The following is a 22,185-nucleotide window of genomic DNA, read 5'->3' on the forward strand; positions in this document are numbered from 1 at the left end:
TCAGTCATAAACTGGCAATTTAGATGTGTCACTGAACCGAATCGGGCCTGTTTGCCCACCACATCACAAAGCCAGACACCAAAGCACTGGACTTTTGCAGTTTTACTGCAAGGCTGCCGAGCAAGGAGAAAGGAAGCGAGCTCAAATCTTCTCCCACCCTAACTTAAGTTACACTTTTAAGGATGAGAGCTGGGAGGAGGGGTTTTCGGGTTGGTGTGGATTAAATTGCAATATTTCCAGAATCTCTCGCCTGGCTTTAGTGCATCTCCATATTAACAGGTGTTTCCAAGAGGTGAGAGAAGTAGTCTTCTCCGTATCAACGGGTTATTACTTGGGCGAGCCAGAGCTTATCCGGAGTGGAGAGGTTGGGGGGAATTCACGGGCTTCTACTGCAGCAGGGGAGAGAGCGACGCGGGACTACCCCCTGTAAGCAATAAGAGGGTTTTAAACTTTATTTCTCCCTTTGACTGATAATGGTTTTAAAGGCATTTTGCCCTGGGATTTCCCCTCCCCAGATTAACAGTTGGTAAAGGACTGGTGGGTGGGTAGGGTGAGTTTGGAATGCCCCCTGGGCGAGTGCCATCACCCCCTCATTTCTTCATAGGTTGCACATGCAAATTGTGGGGGGCTGGGGGCTGGCATGAAACATAGGGTGGGAATTTGGACTGTGACCTCGGCAGGGTGCTTTTGCACAGTCTCTGGACATCCAGGTTGGCTGTAACCGGTTTTGACTAGTCCTGTGATCTTCCCAAATTCGGGAACTTCGTCATCTGTCATCCTGCAAGGCCAACTGGGGGATTTTTATTTCTGTTAGCAACCCTGAGGGGTACGCTTTCAAATGCATTCAAGCTTAGTGTTTCCAAGAACCCTTCAGGTAAAAATAAAATCCCTGTGTTATGCAAATAATTCTAACCCCTAAAACTTTGGATGTTGTATCTCTGCTTTCTCAGCTCCCTCCACTTAGAATTCAGATGAGATGTGGGGTGACTACGAGGGGAGGGAGTCAAATGAAATCCTCGTGTGATTCCTTATCCATAGTGTCTCACTTTTTCGTCTGACCCTGCATGTTCTTCCAATAAACCACCTATAAACAAATATTGAACATTAGTTTCTTCCCTAGTTTCATGTTTGTCAAGACAGATGATTTAACATGAGGTGAGGTGTTAAGAATATAGGAAAGACTGGGATGTAGTAAGGATTTTAGGGGCTCTCCACAGAAAACTTTCCATATCACTCCCATATGTAATTAAACACAACACTAAACTATAAGGGGTGTGAGGAGGCCCCCACGTACTGTATTCCCCCTTACTCCCATGACTGCAGTGAGGCTCTAGAAAACATAACTAAGTCAAATTTCTTTTAGAAAATTGGGGGCCCTTGCATTGCTGTTGCTGAGCACCTCATCTGTCTCTGCTCTGTCACCTTCTCACTGAGATGCTGCTGAGATTCAGATCAACAATCATTTCCTGAGCACCTAGGTGTGCCGGGCATTGGAGCTCTCACTGGGACCCAGCTCAGTGCCAGGCTGGCGTGTGCCAGAGCCAGTCCCTATAGTGAAAGCTGATTTTTAAGCTTCCAGCAATACTGAAAACCAGAGACAAACACCGCCATTATTAAAAGCTGAGTTATATAAACCTTGGATTAAGTAAATTATGTTAAAATCAAAGGTAATAACTCAAAACTTATCACTTGTCACTATATGGTATATTTTCCCTTTATCTACACCCTTGACATTGTTTGCATCTACAGCAGCTGGACGGTGGGTGTGCAGCATCTCAGTGCTGAGTAGGCTGGTGGGTACACCATGGACGGAAATTGACAAATGCTATGCATCAGGGCTTGATCTGTTGACTGTTTACTTAACCAAGTGTTGGGAAAATGTTAATAACGCAGGTTAAATTTGAATGTGTATCTGTAGCCTTCATATGAAATTCAGACAATTCACATAAAGGAAAATCAGCCAACATTGGTGTCAGGACTATACTGCTTTGTCAATGGCAACGAGGCCAGCGCCTTTTCCCTGGATGGGATGGTAAGCGAGTATTGCCCCGGGTCTGATGTGGCGACATTATTGTTGGTGACAGAATTATAAAAACTCAGGGGATTGTCCAAGGCACCCGAGGTTACAGCCGCGTGGAATTTACAACCAAGTGTTGCCTAACAACGCTGACCCCCCCACACACATTCTGAGAGCCCGTGTTGACCACCGTGCCCGGCGCTGGGCGGGGTCTGGGGTCCACAGAGCGTCGCTCGGCGGCCGGGCCCAGAGCCCTTCCCAGATCGGCCGCCAGGGGGTGTCCGCGAGGCAGCGGGGAGCTTCGCGCTTTGTCCCCCTGCGCGGCCCGTCGCCTGGCGCCGCGGCGGGAAAATCCGACTGGACCATTCCGGACCCCGCCTCTTTCTGCCTTCGCGCGCCCGTTCGGGGCGACTCGCTCTGATGGAGGAGGAGGAGGCCGAGGAGCAGCAGCAATTCTCTTACCGACAGGTACAGCAAAACCGGGTCCCGGCTGGGCTGGGGCAGGGGGGCGTGTCGACTGTGAAGAGAGACGAGACCGGCGCGAGGCCTCGGCTCCGGCCCGGCTTCTTCCCCGTGCGCGTCCCCCTGGGCCCGCTCGGCGGCCGCGGGGGGTGCTGGGAGGCGGTTTCCACGGCGACGGAGCCCTGCGAGGGAGATTCCGGGGGGAGGCGCCTGGTGGCCCTGTGACAGCCTCGGCCTCCGTTCTCAAGGTAGCTGTGCGGATGGGATATGGAGCATTTAAAGGGATCCCCGCAGAGCACTTACCGCAGTGCCGCGCGGGGCCGGAGCCCTCAGTGGCCGCTGCGGCGCGTGGGCCGCCTTCAGACCCCGGGGAGACCGCGCCCTCCGGCGCCGGAGCCCCGCCTGCGCAGGGGGTTCGAATCTCGGCCCCACAACCTGAGGGCTGTGTTGACCCTGCTCCAAACCATCTTTCCAAGAGGAAAGTGGGGTAATAATAACCAGCCCTCAGGGTAGTTGCGGGTATGGGGTCGGTCCCTTAATCGGCGCCGGAAGTGCGATGCCGCAGAGTCGGGAGAAGTACCCGCGGGGCAGAGGCAGCGCGACCCGGAGGCCGCCTCGGGCGGGACCGGCGGAGGGGCGCGGGGGGAGCTCAGGGCTTGGCACCTACCAACCACGAAGTGGGAAATTCCAGAGCTGTTTACCCACCTCCTCCCGTGATTTTGAGAAGTTCAAACCCTCAGAAAAAGTTAAAAGAATAATGCCCTCAACACCCCCATGCCCCTCACGTCGATTCACCACCAAATATTAACGTCTTGCTGTATTTGAGGCTTTGCTCCATTTGGGGGGAATTATTTGAGAATTCATTGAAGATATTTTGACACTTTACATTTTAATACTTTCGTATGCATCTCCTAGCGACAAGGGCATTATACATAATTTCGATGAGCACATTCAGGAAGTTTAATGTTGATAAAATCCTATTATTTAATGGTCAGGCTGTGTTCAAATTTCCCCAGTTGTCCCAAAGATGTTCCTCTAGTGTTCCTTTTTCCCTCATCCAGGATCCAGTAAAGGATCATAAATTGCATTTAGTAATGCTGTCACTTCTGTCTTCCCTGGAACGGCTCTCCATGCTCTTTGCCTTTCACGACGTGGATGGTTTTAAGAGCCCACGCATGGGGAAGATGTGGGGGGAGATCAGCTCTCTGAGAGCAGGTGGGGCTGTCCTTCTCGTTTATGTATTCTTTGTCCCAGGTACAGAACCTGGCTCTCAATAGACCATAAGTGCTTACTGAATAAATAAGTGAGGCTGCAAAGATGGACTGAGAAATTTGAACCTCATTCTCTATGCAGTGAGCAGTTTGAGGATCCCACCGTTCACTCAAACGGCTGTTCTTGGCACTGACAGTAGCAAACAAAACCGGCAGGGTCCTATCCTTGAGGGCTTTAGAGTCTGGCAATTTGGCTTCTTAGAGCCAGTGATGTCTGCAGCCTTGAAGAAGGGAGGATGGAAAACACTTCCTGGAACATTCAGAAGGATCCCTGTTCTGTTCCCCGACCCCTAACTGCACCCCAGCACATGACCTTGGAAGGTCTTTATCTCCCCAGGTGACGGTCCCTTTGTCTCCTCAACCAAAGGCTTCAGCTTAACATAGTCGCAGGATATTTGAAACTAAGGAAGGTAGGTGCCTTGCTTACCTGCCTGCCTCTACCCTGAGCTCCCAGACTCTTGTGTTTTTGGAATTCCTCCTCATCTTGTCTCAACAGTGAACACTTGCTGGGAGAGTTTATGATGTCTTGGGTTCAGCTGTCACCATGTCCCGTTCAGCTCTGTCTCCGGCACAGATGTGGAGCACACACAGAGGCCCAGCGAGTTTGTTGACATGAGACTGAGACCATGGCTTATTAGCTCATTTTGGTTCTTTACTCCTCTGCACTGGGAAAAGATCTGTTTTCTAGTATCTGAAAGGGTTCCTGAGGAGCAGTGAGGGTCCTGCTGTGGGCTAGCAAACCAACAAATCAAAAAAGTGGTGCCCTCACAGCCTTTTCTGCTGTTGTCCTTGGGGAGGGGGTCCTCTGTGACATGCAGGCCTGGGGCTGGCAGGGACTTGCAGCAGGGGGATGGGAGCCTTTATTTACTTGATTAAACCCGTCGGGGGGCCAAATTTCCATCTGGTTTTTCATCGCGTTCCCCAAATCCCTAGCATATGCCTTTACTCCATAGGAACTTGGCACATATTTGTGGAATAACTGAGTAAAGTCACGCAGATACTTTGCAAGTGTCAGTCTGACTTCTTTCCTCGTCGACCTGCCATTGTAATTCCTTATCTTTACTTGACCTAAATCATAACCATTAACTAGGAAGTAATGTTTCTACAAGTCACACTCCAGAGGGCCTCATTAATTTATTAGTACACTTGAAAAGTCACTCAGCCATTATGGAAAGTGCTTGAAGGAATTAAGTTGAACAGACCCTCTCCTTGGTCTTAATTTCCTAAGATGTGCAAGGCTCTTATTTGCAACCTTACCCATGATGTATTTTGATTTTTGCTTTAGAGGCTAAAGGCAGCAGTTCACTACACTGTTGGTTGTCTTTGTGAGGAAGTTGCATCAGACAAAGAGATGGAGTTCAGCAGACAAACCATTGCTGCGATTTCGGCAGTGACTTTTCGACAGTGCGGTATGAAGCCTGGTCTTCCTGTATATGTCTAGAAATCCCGAAGGTTGACTTTGCCTGGGCGAAATGTGTGCAGGCTATGGCTTGTCTTACCAACAGACAGAGAACATTACCATTGGGCACTATTTGTGAAACATTTCTTGGTTGTAAGTTTCAGATATTTTATGGAGAGAACATTTTTTTCCTATTATGCTAACACTGGGGCATTAGCACCTTTATTTTATTGTGTTTTAAATTGTCCAGAACATTAGACTCAGCTTTTTTATTTCATGGCTTTATAACATTTTTATATCACCCATAGTTTATTTGACAGCTGAACTTGTGGCATTGGTACTTTAGAGGAAAGTCATGTCCTCACAAGCCCTAACTTGTAGCAAAATTTAAAGTTAAGGGATAGTTTCTAGGAAGGAAAAGTGTAGCTGTAATTACCAGAAAGCTTGTAATAAAGGGTCGAGTGTGCCAGAAGGACAAGGAGGTCATAATGAATAAAATGGCTGACAGCTCCTGTCCAGTGCTGGGGCTGCCTGAAGTGCCTCCTCACCTTCAGAAGGGTTTGTTGTGTTGGTTACTATTCTTACTGTAGGAATTGAAATTTCACTTTTCATCCTGGAATAAGATTGAGATACAGGTATCTAAAGCACTTCTCTTGTTCTCTTTCAGAAAATTTTGCCAAGGATCTTGAAATGTTTGCAAGGTGGGTAGAGAGCTTGGTCATCTGATGCTATGTTTGTTTGCATGCTGTTGATATTCTCCATCTGGTGGTGTATTTCAGGAGATCTTTCGCTTTCCTTTTTTTATTTTGCGGAGGCTTGTCTCTAATCATGATTCTGCAAGAATAGAACATCTGCTTTAATCACGTCCATTCAGACTTGATTTGGCACTTTCTGATGTTTTCCAAGTATGTTTTATTAAAGAGCCAAACTCATTCAGTTCCTAGTTAAAAAGGTATGAATAATGGCCCCAAGCACCCAGAATGTGCACGGTGTGTGTGCTCTTGGGCACATTTCTGCAGGATGGTGTGGTGCTCGGGTCTGGGCCCTGCACCCCCAGCTGGCTGCGCTGCTTCCCGGCAGCAACTGCTCGCGTGTGCGCGGATAATGGCAGCACCGCACCAGGCTTGCCATTCCTGCTTTGGTTACGAGTGAGACATCCACTGCTTAAAAAGCAGGTGATTGCATTCAGCTGGTAAAGCTTTAGCTTCTACAGGTGATTTATGCTCATCTCTTCAATTAGTTCTTCAGGTAATTGAAAACAATTGCAACGAATTGCTTTTACGAAGCAATTTGAATGACTAAGGCCTGACAGGGCTAAAGCTTTCTAATTTGCTGCCACTTCTGCTTTGGTGCCAGCCTCTCCAAACCCCATACTTTTCTCCGTGCTCCTGTTAGCTCTTTGTTTCGCGGGTGAATATTTTGAATGAATTAAAGCAGTAGGTTCTCAGAGGGCAGGCTCTAAATCTTTCCCATTCCTGTATATATGAATCCCTAAAAACCGCTTAGCATCTTCAACTTGGTCAAAAGGAACAAGATGACGTTGTGGGATGCTGTTAGCTCGCATGGTTTATTCAGGTGGCAGCCCCTTACGTGTGGCCCTTATCTCCCCTCCATTTCCCGTGTCTCCTGTGAAATACATTTATCACCTTGACTTGCCATTTCTTTTTTTTTTCTTGAAAATACGACCCCTTTTTATTACAGAGGGAGACACAAAAATGTAAATAAGTAAACAAATGATTTTGATTTGAGCATAAAGTTTGTGTGTATAGAGCAGGGTTTTTTCACCTCCGCAATACTGACACTTCGGACCAGATCATTCCTTGCGGTGGTGGGGACTGCCCTGTGCCCTGTAGGATGTTTGTTGGCCTCTCTGGCCTCCACCCTCTGGATGCCAGGAGTAAGCTCCCAGCTGTGACTTCTTGCCATTTCTCTGTTAGCTATGGGAAAAGACAGTGAACATTTTTTAATGCTTCTGTAAAAATATTAGAAATAAAAATGAAATTAGAAACCTTTCATATTGTAATACAGGTACTCTGTTTTTATAATAACATGAAGAAGCTGATTTTGTTTTGCCGGGTGTGTATGTGGTGTGTGTCACTTAGACTGTAATTTCCACAGAACGGACGTCTTTTAAGCAGAGTAGTCTGTGTAAAGACTCAAGACCGAGGCTTTCCGAGCCGTGAGAGACGCCTCCCGCTCCTCGGCGTCCCAGCGCAGGCTCCAGCGTTTCTCACACTTCCTCCCAGAACGCTGAGCACAAGCACGTGCAGGTTTTCTTGGAGACTCATCCTTTGTCTTAAGTTTACATATCCCGGTTTGTTCTCATGTAAAAAAAAAAAAAAAAAAAAGCCTGTTTTAACGCCTGTTGCTGAATGAAATTGATATTCCCCGAGGACAACTTCGTCCTGTGGGTTTGAGTTTTCCCTGTCACCCAGTCTCTACTCCCAGAACTGTGATTACCGTAAGTCTGAAATTTGTACTCTTTCAGGTCAGCTATATATTAAATAATCTTTGTAGGTTGGCTGGGAACCTAACCAGTATTTGTAACATCATTTCTATGAGAAAATGCATTTAAATTCTAAATAATCAATTCACCTATAAACTTTGGGAAATCATCTCCCAAATTCAGTTATGAATTTCCTTTGTTTAGCTTTGAAATCCCTAGTCATAGTCATCTAATATTGTTAATATGTTAAGGAAGAAACATTTTGAAGAAAATAGATATCTACAGATATCTGGGAATAGACTTTAAAACCTGTGTTGTTGAAAGGGTTATATGAAAAATTGCTTGGTTATTTTCCCAAGTGTAATTTTCTGGAGTCAGAGGTGAATTCAGGAGAGGCCCTGATGTGCAGTGGCCGATGTAGGATGTACCTACTCCTCCGTCTAGGTGAGTATTAACATTAAAACATGGTGCAGAGACAGCAGATGACCAGTTGAATCATCCAGAGGACTGACTTTGTTGTTCTGAACCCTCCTGAACAGACAGGCTAAGCTGTCTACGTAAGAGGTCGAGCACGCTGCTTCCATTTACTTGTTCCTTTTAAGGCACTTTACGAAGGATGTAAATACTGAAAGAGCAGCCTGATGCTGTGATTGAGACGAGGGCCACACCATGTCCATCCGGGACATCGGTGGACTGGCTTCGTACTTTGTGGCTATTATATCACCTTCTGTCCAGCATGTTTTTTTGTTCTCTGTCCTGGTCCTTGCAGGTGGCTAATTACAAGTTATCTCCTGAAATGGATGTTATGTCAGGACAGGCAGATAATTGTCAGTCACAATGAGATGACACATGATATTTGCACATTTGGCAGGATGAGAAGGATTAAATTGCCCAAATTATGGGGTATAATTTCTGTGTGATTTAATCTTTTAACTCAACAGATATTCAGAGAGGACTTACTATGGGCTGGCCACTTTACAAGTTATTAAGGATACAAAGATCTCTACTTATTCCTATTTATTTTTGTTCGAAGTTAGAAATAGCAAGAAAAGGTGTGATTAGAATAATAAATTACTGAATAGAGCTTGATATTTCAAATCACCTTTTAAAACAAAGATAAGGGGACTGGAATGAGAATTTGAGTCCAAGTTGTGAGAAAGAAACAGACTTCAGTTTAGAGGATGTTCTTTGTTTTATCTAGGCTTCTGTTTGGGGAATGCATTACCCCCTTGTTAGGAAATGAGGTATTAGGAGACATCTGCATAAGCTTTTTCCTGTAATTTAGCCCTTGCAGAAGAGCTTCAGGATTTTGGTATAAGTGAAGCCACACTTCATGGAAATTCTCTTTGTTCTTCTGTTAAATGTCTGCTTAAGCAGAGGTGATCTTTGTGTTGTGAGACTGCCGTTTTCTCTTTTCACTAAAATGTAAACAGGCCTGTTTCTCGCTTTTCCTGTACTGTTCACTGTGACCATTGTGGCCAAGCAAGTCACCGCCTCAGGCTCCTCTCTCTGCTCACATTCTGCAGACACCTTGACTCGCAGGTGGAGGTGGACAGATGGGCTTCTCCTTTATCTCGGTCTCTTTATTTAATTGGTATCTTGGCTAGTCACTTCACTCATTTTTGTACCTCTGTTGCCTAATAACCTTAATCTAAAAAGATGGGTTACTTAAAGATCCTTGCTAGTTTGAAGTCTGACCATGAACTTTTGTGTTTCATCAAAACTTTAAATAATACCAAACATTTTGGTGAATTGTTTCTGCCCTTTCTACAGACATGCAAAAAGAAGCACAATTAACACTGAAGATGTGAAGCTCTTAGCCAGGAGGAGTAATTCACTGGTGAGAGATGAATTTCTTTTCTCACTCCCCTTTCCCATCAGAATACATTATTCCCAATTAATCACTTGCAGCCATGAAGCGATTCCCCAGGGCACCTTGCATTAAAAACGAGAGATGGTTGAACCATTCAGACCTGCCTGTAATTTATAGTCTTTCTTTCATTATGATGGATCTTGCTAAGCCAATTTGAAATTTTCTAATCAGCACTCTCTGGATTTCATAATTTGCCTTTTTTGTAATATCTCAAAACTTTGGCCCCATGTTTCATTACAGCATGATGTCAGAGACAGGTTACAGGCTAGAGTGTATGGGAGTTTCACTGTGGTGCCTATGATTCTGATGGGCCAGGTAGGAAGGAATATCTTTACAGCTGGGATGTGCAGGAAATTGAGCCCATATCCAATGGGTTTTTCAAAGTCTAGAAGTCATTTTGACCAAGCCCTCATTTTATAGGTGATGCTGTGATCATTCTGGGCTAGTAGCTGTGGCTAATGGCAGAGCCAGAATACCTATGACATTTCTGGATTTAGTCTAATGCTAGCAGTTCAAGTCCGTTATGTTCCTCTCTATAATGTGAGCTCCACTAGGGCAGGGATTTCTGTCTCTTCTTTGCCCCATCTGCCATACATTGGTGTCAATAGGGCCTGGCACAATGTAGGTGCTCAGAATGAATGAATTTATATAGCAGTTGACAGTTATAAGGGACTTTTATTACCGGTGTTATTTAAGCCCCACAACCACCCTATGCGGGTGTTTCATAACATAACTTACTAGTTGTGACTGGCTTATAAGTTATGACCGACTCCCATTTTACAGGAGAGTCAGCTGAGGTTCAGTAACTTCTAAGTATAAAGCTCAGGGTAGAGATCTCTGGTTGATTCTGAACTTTTGCCTTCTAACCCTGCATTTAGTGCTATTTCCACTGAGCTCTCTTTTCTGCCTCTGCTCATCTAATATCATTTCTCCAGAGTTTAAGTCAAGGTTAAGGATGATCTGATTCCTGAGTAAAATAGCTAAGGTGTCTGGTGGTGCTGTATGTCTGGAAAAAACATTTCTTTCTCTTCATAAATTCTCTGCAGTGTCATAACAGTTACTTGGTCTGCTTCAGTGAGCAGTTTCTATCCTTTGCAAAGAAATGGTCAGTGCAAATCATCTTAGAATATTAATTGGGAAGTGATCTGCTTATTGAACATTTGTTTATTTCAGAATACTTTTATTTTGGACTCTTTATTTTTTTTCATCTGACAGGAGCTTTTTATGGAAGAGTTGCAGCTAATTTATGCATTTGACTAAATCCTCCCTGCATGCAAGAGTCCTTGTCTCATTACTGTGTATCCCTAGTATCTGGTACATAGTATCTGCTCAGTAATTTTAGTTGGGTAAGTTTAGGAAGATTTTGAGTGTATTTATTCTTTGTAGAGTATATTTGTGACTGGCATGCCATCTGCAAGCTCCAAGCTTTCACTCTTTTGATTACTCCAGGAACTCGTACCTGTCTGGTAGGATATATGAGTGGCAGTAAGTTGATTTTTATAGTTGATTCCTTCTTCCAGAAAAAGTTTTGAAGCTCTGTTTAATTTTAAGGAATGTAACCCTAGCATATCCACCCAAAATCTTTGGGCAGGAGTACTTGGGAAAGGGTATAGATATTTTCCTCCCTAAGCTTTACAGCCAAATACAAATAAATTTTTTTTTTTTTGTAGTTAAAATACATCACTGAGAAAAATGAAGAGATAGCTCAATTTAATGTAGAACGAAAAGCAAAGAAGAAGAAGAAGTTAGAGAATGAAAACAAAAATTCAGTGGAGCCAGCAGAGGCTGGAGGAGTGGAAAGTGAGAATTAAACTGTCCCACTGGGGAGAAGCAGCCGTCAGCAGGTGGAGCTGCCATAAATGTGTACGCCACACAGGGGATTTGAGGGAATAAGTGGAGATTTAAAAAAAGGGGATTTGAAGGAATAAGTGGAGATTAAAAAAAAAGGTGAGGAGGCATTTTGTGCTGTTGTCCTAAGTTATTGACTGCAAAGTTTACAAAGTTTTAATTTAAAAGAGAACTGACTCCATTTCCTGTGTTCTCATGAACTGCCTCTTTCGCACTACATGTTCCAGCTAGGGTGTAACTTACTCTGGAATGTCCAAGGTAATGTTGACTATCTTTATGATTCCATCTTTGGTGACAGATGGCAGAGAGGGGTTCCAGAGGGGTTCTTTTTCGTGGGGTTGCTGGAAGCTCCGAGTCCTGGAGGCTTATCTGACCTTTAACCTGTTAACCATATGCCAGATGATTAACCATGTAAAGAAAAGGATGACTTTGAAGTAAATGTGTCCTGGTAACACAGATGGGTATAACTTACATTTATAATATTTGCTGTCTTCCTGGTTACATTAATTCCTCAAGAAGCTTGAAATGAAAGTTCTTGTGTTAATTTTTTGTTACTGAAATTAACTGGAGCCAGGGAAGTTTTCAGCGTCCCCTTCTGCACATGGCAGCAGCTGGAATGCACTGGGAAAGGTCTGCATGGGCTCATGCCCAGCTGACACCTTAAAACCTAGATGTCCAAGAAAGGTTATTCAGGTGAGCTGCTTCCCTTTACTGAACTGTGGACTCTATAAAGAACCCTTAGAGGTCATTTACCAATCTCCCCACCCACTAGGAACACTTCCCATAGTGTTCCTGACGTGGTTCCCGAGGCTCTGCTGAACTCTTCTGGGACAGGGAGCCCTTTCTGTTATTGGACACTAATTGTTGCAGGTTTCTTCTGTATACAGAGAAAATGTCTTCCATCTTCTAACTTTTATTGAGGTCCTAGTTCTGCCTTTTAGAATAAGCAATCTTTATTTTTCAAAATAACTCAGTACTGAGTTCCTTTTAATCAAAGTTTCCATTGTGCATCTTTCCAGAAACACACATCTTGCATAAACCTTTCCGTCACCGGCTCCCCCAGGACAGGCTTTGGGGTGGTGGATGTGGTTCACTGGGTGCCTCTTGTAGTGCCAGTGTGCAGTGCTTGTCCTTGGCGTCTGAAGTTCTGGGGGAGTCACTGGAGTGCTTGCTGCAGCCACCTGGCTCTCATCAGGGGTCTCCTCCAGTTTGTAGTGAGGAGCTCTGCTTTGTACTGTGGGGAGTCAGGAATAAGGAGTGAATCTATCTTTTTATATATTAACAGCTCCTAACTCAAGTACCTACTGTGTGTTCCACTTGTGTTAGGTGCTTTATGTGATCTTATTTGGCCCTCACAACTCTAGTAGGTGGTAGGTTCTGTTCTTATCATTTTATAGATGAGGAAACTGAGGCCACAGCTCTAGAGGTTAATTTAAATAGCAAAGCCAGGATTTTAGTCTAGACCCCTCACCTTGTACTAATATGTTACCACTTCCTTGAAAACAGCCAGGAATAAGATAACATGAAGCCTTCCTCAACCTGCAGCACATAACCCAACCTCATTGGCACACTTATTATTGCACTGAAAACCTACTTTTCTTTCACCTGAAGAGCATGTATCCTACCCGTCAACTAGTCTGTAACAGCTGTGTTGGGGTGGCTGCTGTGACTCCTTTGTAGTACATGAGCACCTGTGTACATGCTAGGGGTTCAAAATGCTTAATGAGTCCATCAAATAAAATCTTCAAAATATGCTGAGGATACAGGGAGCTGGCTGAGCTGCCATAACTTTCTCATCTGCAAGAGTATCTAAAAAAAATTAATACCATTTGTGGGAATTAGGCAGAAAAGTTATTTTGGTACAGAAAAGAAAGGAAGGACTAAGCAACCTGCAGTGTATGAGCTGTGGGTCATCAGGCCAAGCCAGTTTGACAGTTAGAATCCTAAGCAAAAGCTGGTGCTGAAAAGAAATGGAATTTGAGATGGAGATCTCCCTTGTGAAGGGTGTGAACCAGCAGGACTTCGGGAAGCTGAAAACACCAGTGTGCATGTCCAGAAAGTGGTCACTTCTCTGGCTGCTTTACCCCCACCCTGGAATCTTACCTTGGACACTGGTCGTCTTCAGTAGGTTTGCTGTCGGTAATTCAGCTTTAACTAACTGTCTTGGTTGCGGGAAGAGGGTCTGTGCGTTTGTGTGATTCTCAAACTGGGACCTGTGAGAAGTCAGCATGCAGCACGAGGACTTCACGCTCTGACTTCTCAGCCCCAGCACTGTCACCAGGAGAATAAGCCTGGGGCGCTGGTCAAGTGCAGGTTATTCAGTGGGAAATGGTTTACACCCGGCACAGTCCCGGCACAGTCCTTATTCTGTGTGATGCATTCTAGATTCTATTCATTCCAGTAAAAGGTGCTAATGTATGACCGCTGATGGGGGGTCAGCAGCAGTCTGAAGAACACTGGATGAGATATCACTTCACACCAGTTAAGATGGCCAACATCTAAAAGACAAGGAACAACAAATGCTGGCAAGGATGTGGAGAAAGGGGAACCCTCCTACACTGCTGGTGGGAATGCAAATTAGTTCAGCCATTGTGGAAAGCAATATGGAAGTTCCTTAAAAAACTAAAAATAGAAATACCATTTGACCCAGGAATTCCACTCCTAGGAATTTACCCAAAGAAAACAAGATCACAGATTCAAAAAGACATACGGAGCCCTATGTTTATCGCAGCACTATTTACAATAGCCAAGATATTGTAGCAATCTAAGTGTCCATCAGTAGGTGAATGGATAAAGAAGATGTGATAGAAATACACAAGGAAATATTATTCAGCCATGAGAAGAAAACAAATCCTCTCATTTACAACAACATGGATGGAGCTAGAGGGTATTATGCTCAGTGAAATAACCCAGGCGGAGAAAGACAAGTATCAAATGATTTCCCTCATTTGTGGAGTATAACAACCAAGCAAAACAAGGAACAAAATAGCAGCAGACTCATAGATTCCAAGAAGGGACTAGCGGTTACCAAAGGGAAAGGGCGTGGGGAGGGAGGGAGAAGGGGATTAAAGGGTATTGTGATTAGCACATAATGTGGTGGGGGCACCGGAAGGCAGTATAGCACAGAGAAAAGACAAGTAGTGACTAGCATCTTACTATGCTGATGGGGGGTTGTGGGGTGGAACGTGATAATACTGGTGAATGTAGTAGCCACAGTGTTGCTCATGTGAAACCTTTGTAAGATTGTGTATCAGTTATACCTTAATAAACACTGGGTGTGAGCCTGGCTACCGTGTCACCTGGGCACGCTTCACAATTGCGGGATCTCAGCTCCTCCCTGCACCTACCACATCAGGATCAGCATCTTACTTATTTTCATAAGGTGATTTGGGTACACATCACAGTCTGAGATGGCCTGGGCAGGAGGTCACTGTCTCTGGCCTGCTGGGCTGGGAGGTAGTGCTGGGGACAACCTCTTGGGTCCTTGCCTGCGATATGGTTCTGAGCATCTCCCTGAGCCCTTGTTGCCTCCTTGTCTCTTCTGCCTGTGGCAGATTCAGTCATACTTTCTCTTAGGCAAAATTTCACATTTTAAACTACCCAAGGCTAATTTTATGTTAAATCACTTGATGTTGTTTTGCAAGGCTTCCTGCTTGCTATAGGCATAGTTATGAGGAAGTAGAATTTCTTCTGAAGCAAGTGCCCATGTATTCCAAAGTAAGAGCAAATCTAAAACAGGAAACATTGGAGGCTTTAAGGAAGGAATTAAATCTAATCCTGAAATGCTTTTGTGGGCACTGATTGCCTAGGTGTCTGTGTCAGTGTTTGTGAGGGAAGAGGGGGTACAGCTTTCAGACAGGTGTGTATACAAAAACAGCTGCATGCTGAGCTTAACATACGCAGTCTTCAAGGAGACCCAAGTCACCAAACGCTGACTTCAGAGCTGCCAAGAAAGATGAGCAGCTGCAGAGCTGAGAGAAGCGCTGGTCGGCCTGCAGAATGCTCCTGCCCTTCGGCCTGTCCTGCTGATGCTCTTTGGGGTCACAGCCACTGCTGCCCTTCGCCTGGAGGGGGGCCTCACGAGCCACAACAGCAGGGTGAGTAGTCTCTGGGCAGCACGCTAGCCCATGTTCTGGCTGTTTCCATCTTTGGCCATCTGTGGATCCCCCAGCATTTCCATGGCCGGCTGTGTGTACAGGACAGACCACAGGGCTGAACTCTGTAGTTGCCCCTCAGCTGCCCTCTGGTAGCTGATGTCCCATTCAGAGCACTGAATCTCATTTACCTTCAGTTGTCCCATCTTAGAGTTTGTTAGCTCTGAAACTTACGGGGAATTTCTTAATGCTAGTGATCTCCATCTGCTAGTCTTGAAACATTAAGTGATGACGCAGGTCTGCTGCAGTGCAGTCCTGGAGCCGCCACTGCCTGTGTGAGTCACACCTACTTCTAGAATCTTAACATATACAGTGCATGTTCTCACTGGCTCAGATTTCAGTGACATCATACATTTTCCATTGTGAGCATTTGTAACTTCTTGAGGTGATTTATTTTTCTCTTTTCCATTTTGAAAAAGTGCCAAGAAAGAGTACATAAAGTTGACCATTAAACATGGATTTTTCTCTGAAATTACCAAATGAGTTTCAGACAAGTCATTTATCATCACATTACTCCTAGAGGCTTGCTATAGAGCTTGAAAGACTGGATATAATGTCTTTATCTGATCTGTCTCAAGGAACAATCTGTGGACATTCAGGAGTAAGACCAGTCACCTGTCAGGGAAAATGATACATTTTCTGACTTCCTAATTGAGGACCTTAGAAAAGATTACGGTCAGGCAGATCAAGCACTTTATTCCCTTGACTGAAAATTCTCAACTTTTCCTTCTCTAATTAGAGTGATGTCATGAAGGTGTTCTTTTAGCTTTCTCATCCTTTGAATGAAAATGTGATTTACTGTTTTGGAGCATCTTCTGTGTTTTTTTGAAGTAAGGGAGGAATTATGTATCTTTTAATACTGGCTGAGCCAGATTGTTGATTTTTTTTTTCCCTTTGTCTTCTGCTTCTTTTTAAAAGCATATGCAGGAAGTGACAGAAATAAAGAAAAACAGCCTCTTGAGTTTCCCTGCTTGGCAGTACAAACAGATCTCTCAGGCCAGTGCGGCTCCCTTCACAGGAGGAGAAGCCAGGAAGGTGTCCAAACAGCAGGAAGGGCTGTCCCTTCAAAAGTCTATGCAATGAGATGAAACACCCTGCAAGAGTTTCTTCTGGAAGACCTCCTGCAAATGGAACTCCACCAGCGATTACTCATGCACAGTGGAATGATGCATCTGAATAAAATGTAGTGAGCAGCTGTGAGTTTTCTTCATTATGCACTTGTCTTCTCTTTCCCATGTAATTGGAGAAGTATTTAAACTCCAAAAGTGTCCAATACTGAGTGTCTTTAGTAATTTGGAACCCAAAGCGAACATTTTTGGTAAGGATTTTTGTCTTTTTTACTTTATCAAACTCAGTGTAGCCATCGGCCTTTCCTTCTGCCTTCACTATGTGCTTAGAAGTGGCTCTGTCCTTGTTTTCCTTTCTTGGATTTAAAATAGCTAAAGGTTACATATTTAAGAGTTCAGAATAACATCTTATTTCACTTTATTTTTATATAACTTTGTCTACTTTAAAAAATATTTCCCTCAAATGAAAAGCAAATTTTTGACATTGCCTCAAGAGCAAAATGATTATTCCTTATGTTTTAGCCACAATTAACTTAAAAACAAATGTCAGGTTATTAACAATGTCATGCTGACATACTTATGAGAGTTGCCTTTGAAACTGCTACTATGAAAAGCCCATACTAATATTAATCAGTAAGATAGTAGTAGTTTGTTACAGTTCTTGTGGATCAGCTTCAGGTTTGCTTTATGAGGAATGAAGTCTATTTATAAAATAAAGTCTTACTTCAGACCAAATACAGTAAGGGATGCTGCTGCCTGCCTGGAGTCTGCTGGCTTCACCTTCTACTACAAGGGCCTCCAGAGCCTCAGGATCCAGACTGTGTTCCGTGACAGATACATAGATGCTGATGTATACTATGTGTGTAATTGTTATATTTCCACATTCCTCAGTAATCTAAGATAGTGAATGATGGTTAAATGATGGGGATTCCTGTTTCTCTGCAAAGCCCCATGAAGATCAGGATGCCAGTCTGCTCAAATGAAGTTAGGAGTAAATAAGCCACTCAGTTACAAACCTTAATCAAATTTTGATTAATTCCCCATAGCACTGAAATCCTAGTTTGATTGCACATATTATGATTCTTGAATCATAGGCTCTAAGGAAAATTATCCGTATGAAGGTTTTTAGATCATTTCTGGAGTTAAGGAGGTTCTGAGGGTCAAGCCTAATGCTGGGCAAACTGGCAGACGCTGGCTGGAGGACACTAATAGTATTCTCTTCTCTGGACACCAGGGGAGCAGACTCGCAGAGTATGACTGCTGACCGTTCTGTTCTGTTTTCCACAGAGCTGAGCTCATATTCATAATGACTAGCTGAGTAAAGTATAATGTGATGGAAGAGCCTTAATAGCATCCACATTTCCAAACACAGCAGCTTTAGGAAACCAGTAACTGGGTCAGTGCACAAAGGAAGATGCCTGCCAGAAAGGCCAGCTAACCTTCAGAACTTTGCCTTTTAAGATTTTTCTAGAAGAAAAGAAAAGCATGTTCATTGTTTTTCAGTTCCAATTGGGGCCATACATATAGTCCTTACATTTGGGGAGTTTAACTTTTAACTAGATCCTCTCTGAAGGATAATGAGGTTGTACTAATGATACTGCCAGGACATCTGTCCAGTCTAAGCCTACCTTAGTTCAGGGGACTTAATAAAATGCTAACTGGCATCGACTGCACATTAGACTAGATGAATATGCTCATGAGGAGTAAATTAGGGTAAAGTAGGTAAATTAGGATAATTCCCTACCTTCGGGTGTTTGGGAGACTTAGTGTACCTTTCTGTAGTTCCATATGCACAAGCGTGTGGATTTGGGTCATCAGGACCTAGACAACTCTAATTCATTCTTTTGCATTTATTTCTAGTATTTGGCACCAGAATAGATCCCTAACTGCTGAGGAAGAATTGAGTGTGACAATAAGCACTCGACAGAAATCCCTCCATAGTTTTCAGATTTTAAGGCTGACAGCAGTCCCTTGTACGCCTTTGGAAACTCAGACCAGTAAGCTCAGGAGATCCTCCAACAACCTGATCACCAGCACCTCGCCAAGGGATAGCCCACATCTTGACAGTAGCTGCTTCAGTAGAGATGTGGATACCATTTTAAACAAACCAGAAGAGGGTTTTTTAAAAATCCACTTTTTAGGTGCTAAAGAGAAGGAAATTCTGTTTTTAGACTAGAGAAAGAAAGATGCAAAGGACAGTGGGGCTACCCACTATTTCTGGCTTCTCATAACCCCAGTAAAGTTAACACTAATTTATCTTTCCCATTTGTAGTTAAGTGACCAAAAAGTACATGTGTTTGTCTTATTAAAAGAACTGTAAGCTGGAGAAAAAAATTATACACACTGGAGAACATTTTTTTTTGGTGATAGCTCTTATAACATGGTATCAATGCATTAGCCTGTTGGTTCCCGTCCTTGTATTTGTGCAGGTGTTCTCTGATTTGATTTGAGCAAACTGAACTCTAAGGTTCTGCAATCTGCAGAAGCAGTGTACCTCCTGAGGAGCAAGTCTGTTCCCTCGTTGGAGGCTTTCAAACAGGATGGAGGACCCCACCGTCAGAGCCATGTAGAGGGCTCCGGCACTGGTGGTGTGTTCAGATAAGATCTTTTCCAAGGTTCTTAAAAACCTCAAGTAATATAAGACAGTCAAAATAATTTAAGGCAAAACTCTACCAATAAAACGGGGAAAAACCCTGAAGGCAAAAAAAAAAAATTGAGTAATTAGAAAATTAAACAGCTAGACAATCTGGTTAATAAAGGCACATTAATAATTCTTGTAATTAATGCAGATTCTGCAGGGGTGTTTTTTGCAGATTACTATTATTTTGTTCCTTTATCTCTAGAAAATGAAAAATCCGTTAGTTTTTTTTCCCTTTCCTTCTACCCAGAAATTAAAGGTTGGTAAGTGGTAATTAGCACAGCTCCTGTCAAAGCCAATTGCCTAATGGGGACCGACACTTGACTTGAGTTGAAAGAATGGAATATGGCTAATGAAGAGTTTGTTAGTCCCAGCTGCTCTCTTTGACATTCTTTTCTCCTCCATAAGAACAGGCGTGCCCTGCTTGCTCCCGCTCCTATTTTTAGACATATTGCTGTGCTGCTGTTTCTATTCTAGAAGGCCGGGAGGCACCATAGTGTAGGGAAGCTAAGTGGTACCAGGGGCATTATAATGTGTTTGCAACCACTCTCACTACACATTTGGGCCAGAGTTTGCAGACTAAGGTCTTTGTCCTATAGACCCATAGACAGGATCCTCCTGAGGACACATCCCTGTACTTTGCTCCTGCCCCATCTCTCTGCACCTGGGGCAGATGAACAGGAACCACTCTCTGTAGTCTAATTTGTGCTGGGTACCAGTGCTCTTCCTTATACATTTTACTTCATTGAACCCTTAATTGTGGGGCCTTAGGATAACCTTCTATTTTGGAAATGAAGGTCCCAAAAGGTTACTCAATGTGGGTTTGCCTCATTCCAAAAGCCAAAGTACTTTTTCTATTATCCTATGCAGCTGAGATCTATCAAGTACATACATCAATGTCAACACCCAGGCTGATCAACAAAAGCTCTACTGTGTACTTGATAAATAACTTCAGAAAATGTGTTTAATTCAGTAGGATAAAAATGGAGATGTCAGTGTAATTGGTGAGTACAGACATAATTCAAATTTCTGGAATGTAGGCTTTTACTACTGTGCTAACTGTACAGTGCTCACAAGGCTGATTTACTTACATCACCCCCACAATGACGAAAGTCAGAGGTCTCTGGCAATTATGTTGTTGACATGTTAGGCCTTTGCTTGTTGGAGTTGATTCCAACTTACTACATTGGTGTAACAAAGCCAGTGATCGGATGTAGAATAGAAGAGTGCATGGATCTACCCAAGAGAAAATACACCTAAGTGGAAAGAGCACTGGAATTAGGGCCTGACTTGGATCCTGGTGCTCCCATTAGCCTTGTGACAGGTGGCAAGTCACTGGAATTCGCCGAGCCCTTTGCTCATGTATGAGAGGTGACAAGCCACACCCGGCTAGCTCACTTATTTTTGTGAGGCTCCAAGGAGGTAAGTGCTAGCACACAGCAGACTGCAAACTGGTAGAAAAACCCTCAACAGGCATTAGGGCCACTCTACGGGCATTTCCAAAATGTCTGGGGCTGCTTTCAATTGTCTCAGTGCCTGGAGGTTGCTTCTCGCGCCGAGCAGGTGGGGGGCTAGTTTTCCTGCAGTGCACAGGGCAACTCCATCCTCAAGACTTCTTGGTGTCGTGGTGGACCATCACATGGGTGAGGACCTGTTCCAGATAATCTTTGCTGAAACATAATTGTTTTATATATAAACACGGAGTACTTCCCCCAGTTTTTATGTGCTCTGGAGTTTTCAAGACTGCAGCTATTCTGCAAATCAAGGATGGATAGAGGCATCCCCTGTGTTTCCAAAATTCTGGTTATGCCACTTCACTTTTACAAAGACCTATGTTAGTACCTGTTTTGCTAACAAAGCGGTCCAAAGAAGAGTTTGCTTTTACAAAAAAAGGTGGAAAGTGACAGAAAAGACAAGTAATGATTCTATAGCATCTTACTACGCTGATGGACAGTGACTGTAATGGGCTATGTGGTGGGGACTCGATAATAGGGGGAGTCTAGTAACCATAATGTTCAAGTAATTATACATTAACGATACCAAAAAAAAAAAAAAAAAGATGTAAAGCGAATATAGCACCCAGCACTGGTTGTGCAGCGAGCCGCTATAGAGGCAGTGCACCCCAGGCAGCGAGAGGGGCCCTGCTAAGCTCTTCCCCGGGAACCACCCTCAGCATTTCCACATTTAGCCACCAGAGCTTTGAATAGTGTCTGAGCATCTGTGCTTTTTCTTGACTTATTTGATGCATTTGTTAGTACGATGTGTTCTATCAAAAAACCTGAGAGGTTATTTTTTGGGTGTGGGACTGCTGAAAAATTTTTCCACATAAATTAACGGTAAGTGCTTCTTTTCTTTATGCCACTTTTGCTTAGGAAAGGTTTCATAGGAACACTGCTTTTGGATGATGGGGGAACTTGTATGTTATTTTGTCTCAAACTTCACCATTTTGGAAATCCCATTACAAAAGGCAATGCTGCTTGTGGTATTTGAGAGACAGTCACCACACACCCCTGCCAGCCTGCCTCTGCCATATTCACTGTCATCCAATGTGTAAGTACCTCTGACAGCTTCATTGCACCTTTGCTAAAACCATATTGACAGTGACGCATTGAGATACATCCCATTTTATTGGAAATTTCTTTTTGTTTCTTCTGAAATACACTTGGGGTATATATCAATGCTTTTCACAGTATGTGTGTAGGTAAGTAAACAGCTCTTAATTTCATTTAAAGATAATTAAGGTGACATGACAAAAATGTGCTATTAAGAAAGAAATGTGGTGGCCAGCGGGAACTAAAGGTGTAAGGCATTAGTAAAAGGGTGCTTGCTGGGTAGATCTAAGCCCTTCTAGAAGATCACAGAAGGAAACAATTCTTGTTCTGTTTGTTTTCTGCACTCTGCTCTTGCCCCAGGACTTTTTATTATTATATTTCTTAGTAAGTAGCCAATGTATCTCTTAATAGTATTCTCTTTTCCTCTAAGCATGCTTAAGAAAAAAAACCCAGTAAGT

The 22,185-nt window shown here is 43.6% G+C and overlaps 2 protein-coding genes across 2 annotated transcripts; both read left to right on the plus strand.

The window, feature by feature from the left end:
* The first annotated feature begins 2,327 nt into the window (after window positions 1-2,327).
* Window positions 2,328-11,772, plus strand: CENPS (centromere protein S). Its single transcript, XM_036925227.2, has 5 exons — window positions 2,328-2,485; window positions 5,036-5,159; window positions 5,817-5,850; window positions 9,369-9,435; window positions 11,139-11,772. The coding sequence occupies exons 1-5, from the start codon at window positions 2,438-2,440 to the stop codon at window positions 11,277-11,279; spliced, it is 414 nt and encodes a 137-aa protein (XP_036781122.1). The 5' UTR covers window positions 2,328-2,437; the 3' UTR covers window positions 11,280-11,772.
* Window positions 11,773-11,896: 124 nt separating this feature from the next.
* On the plus strand, window positions 11,897-22,177 carry CORT (cortistatin). The gene is made up of 2 exons (XM_036925228.2): window positions 11,897-15,413; window positions 16,389-22,177. Exons 1-2 carry the CDS (start codon window positions 15,345-15,347, stop codon window positions 16,551-16,553), a joined length of 234 nt encoding a protein of 77 aa, XP_036781123.2. The 5' UTR covers window positions 11,897-15,344; the 3' UTR covers window positions 16,554-22,177.
* The last annotated feature ends 8 nt before the right edge of the window (window positions 22,178-22,185 follow it).

The sequence above is a fragment of the Manis pentadactyla genome, chromosome 4 (genome assembly GCF_030020395.1).
Source record: "Manis pentadactyla isolate mManPen7 chromosome 4, mManPen7.hap1, whole genome shotgun sequence".
Lineage (NCBI taxonomy): Eukaryota > Metazoa > Chordata > Mammalia > Pholidota > Manidae > Manis > Manis pentadactyla.

Coding starts and splice junctions, on each gene's coding strand:
- CORT (XM_036925228.2), top strand. CDS start 15,345: ATGCTCTTTGGGGTCACAGCCACTGCTGCCCTTCGCCTGGAGGGGGGC. Junction 15,414..16,388: donor TCACGAGCCACAACAGCAGG/GTGAGTAGTCTC, acceptor TCTTTTTAAAAG/CATATGCAGGAAGTGACAGA.
- CENPS (XM_036925227.2), top strand. CDS start 2,438: ATGGAGGAGGAGGAGGCCGAGGAGCAGCAGCAATTCTCTTACCGACAG. Junction 5,160..5,816: donor AGTGACTTTTCGACAGTGCG/GTATGAAGCCTG, acceptor GTTCTCTTTCAG/AAAATTTTGCCAAGGATCTT. Junction 5,851..9,368: donor GATCTTGAAATGTTTGCAAG/GTGGGTAGAGAG, acceptor CCCTTTCTACAG/ACATGCAAAAAGAAGCACAA.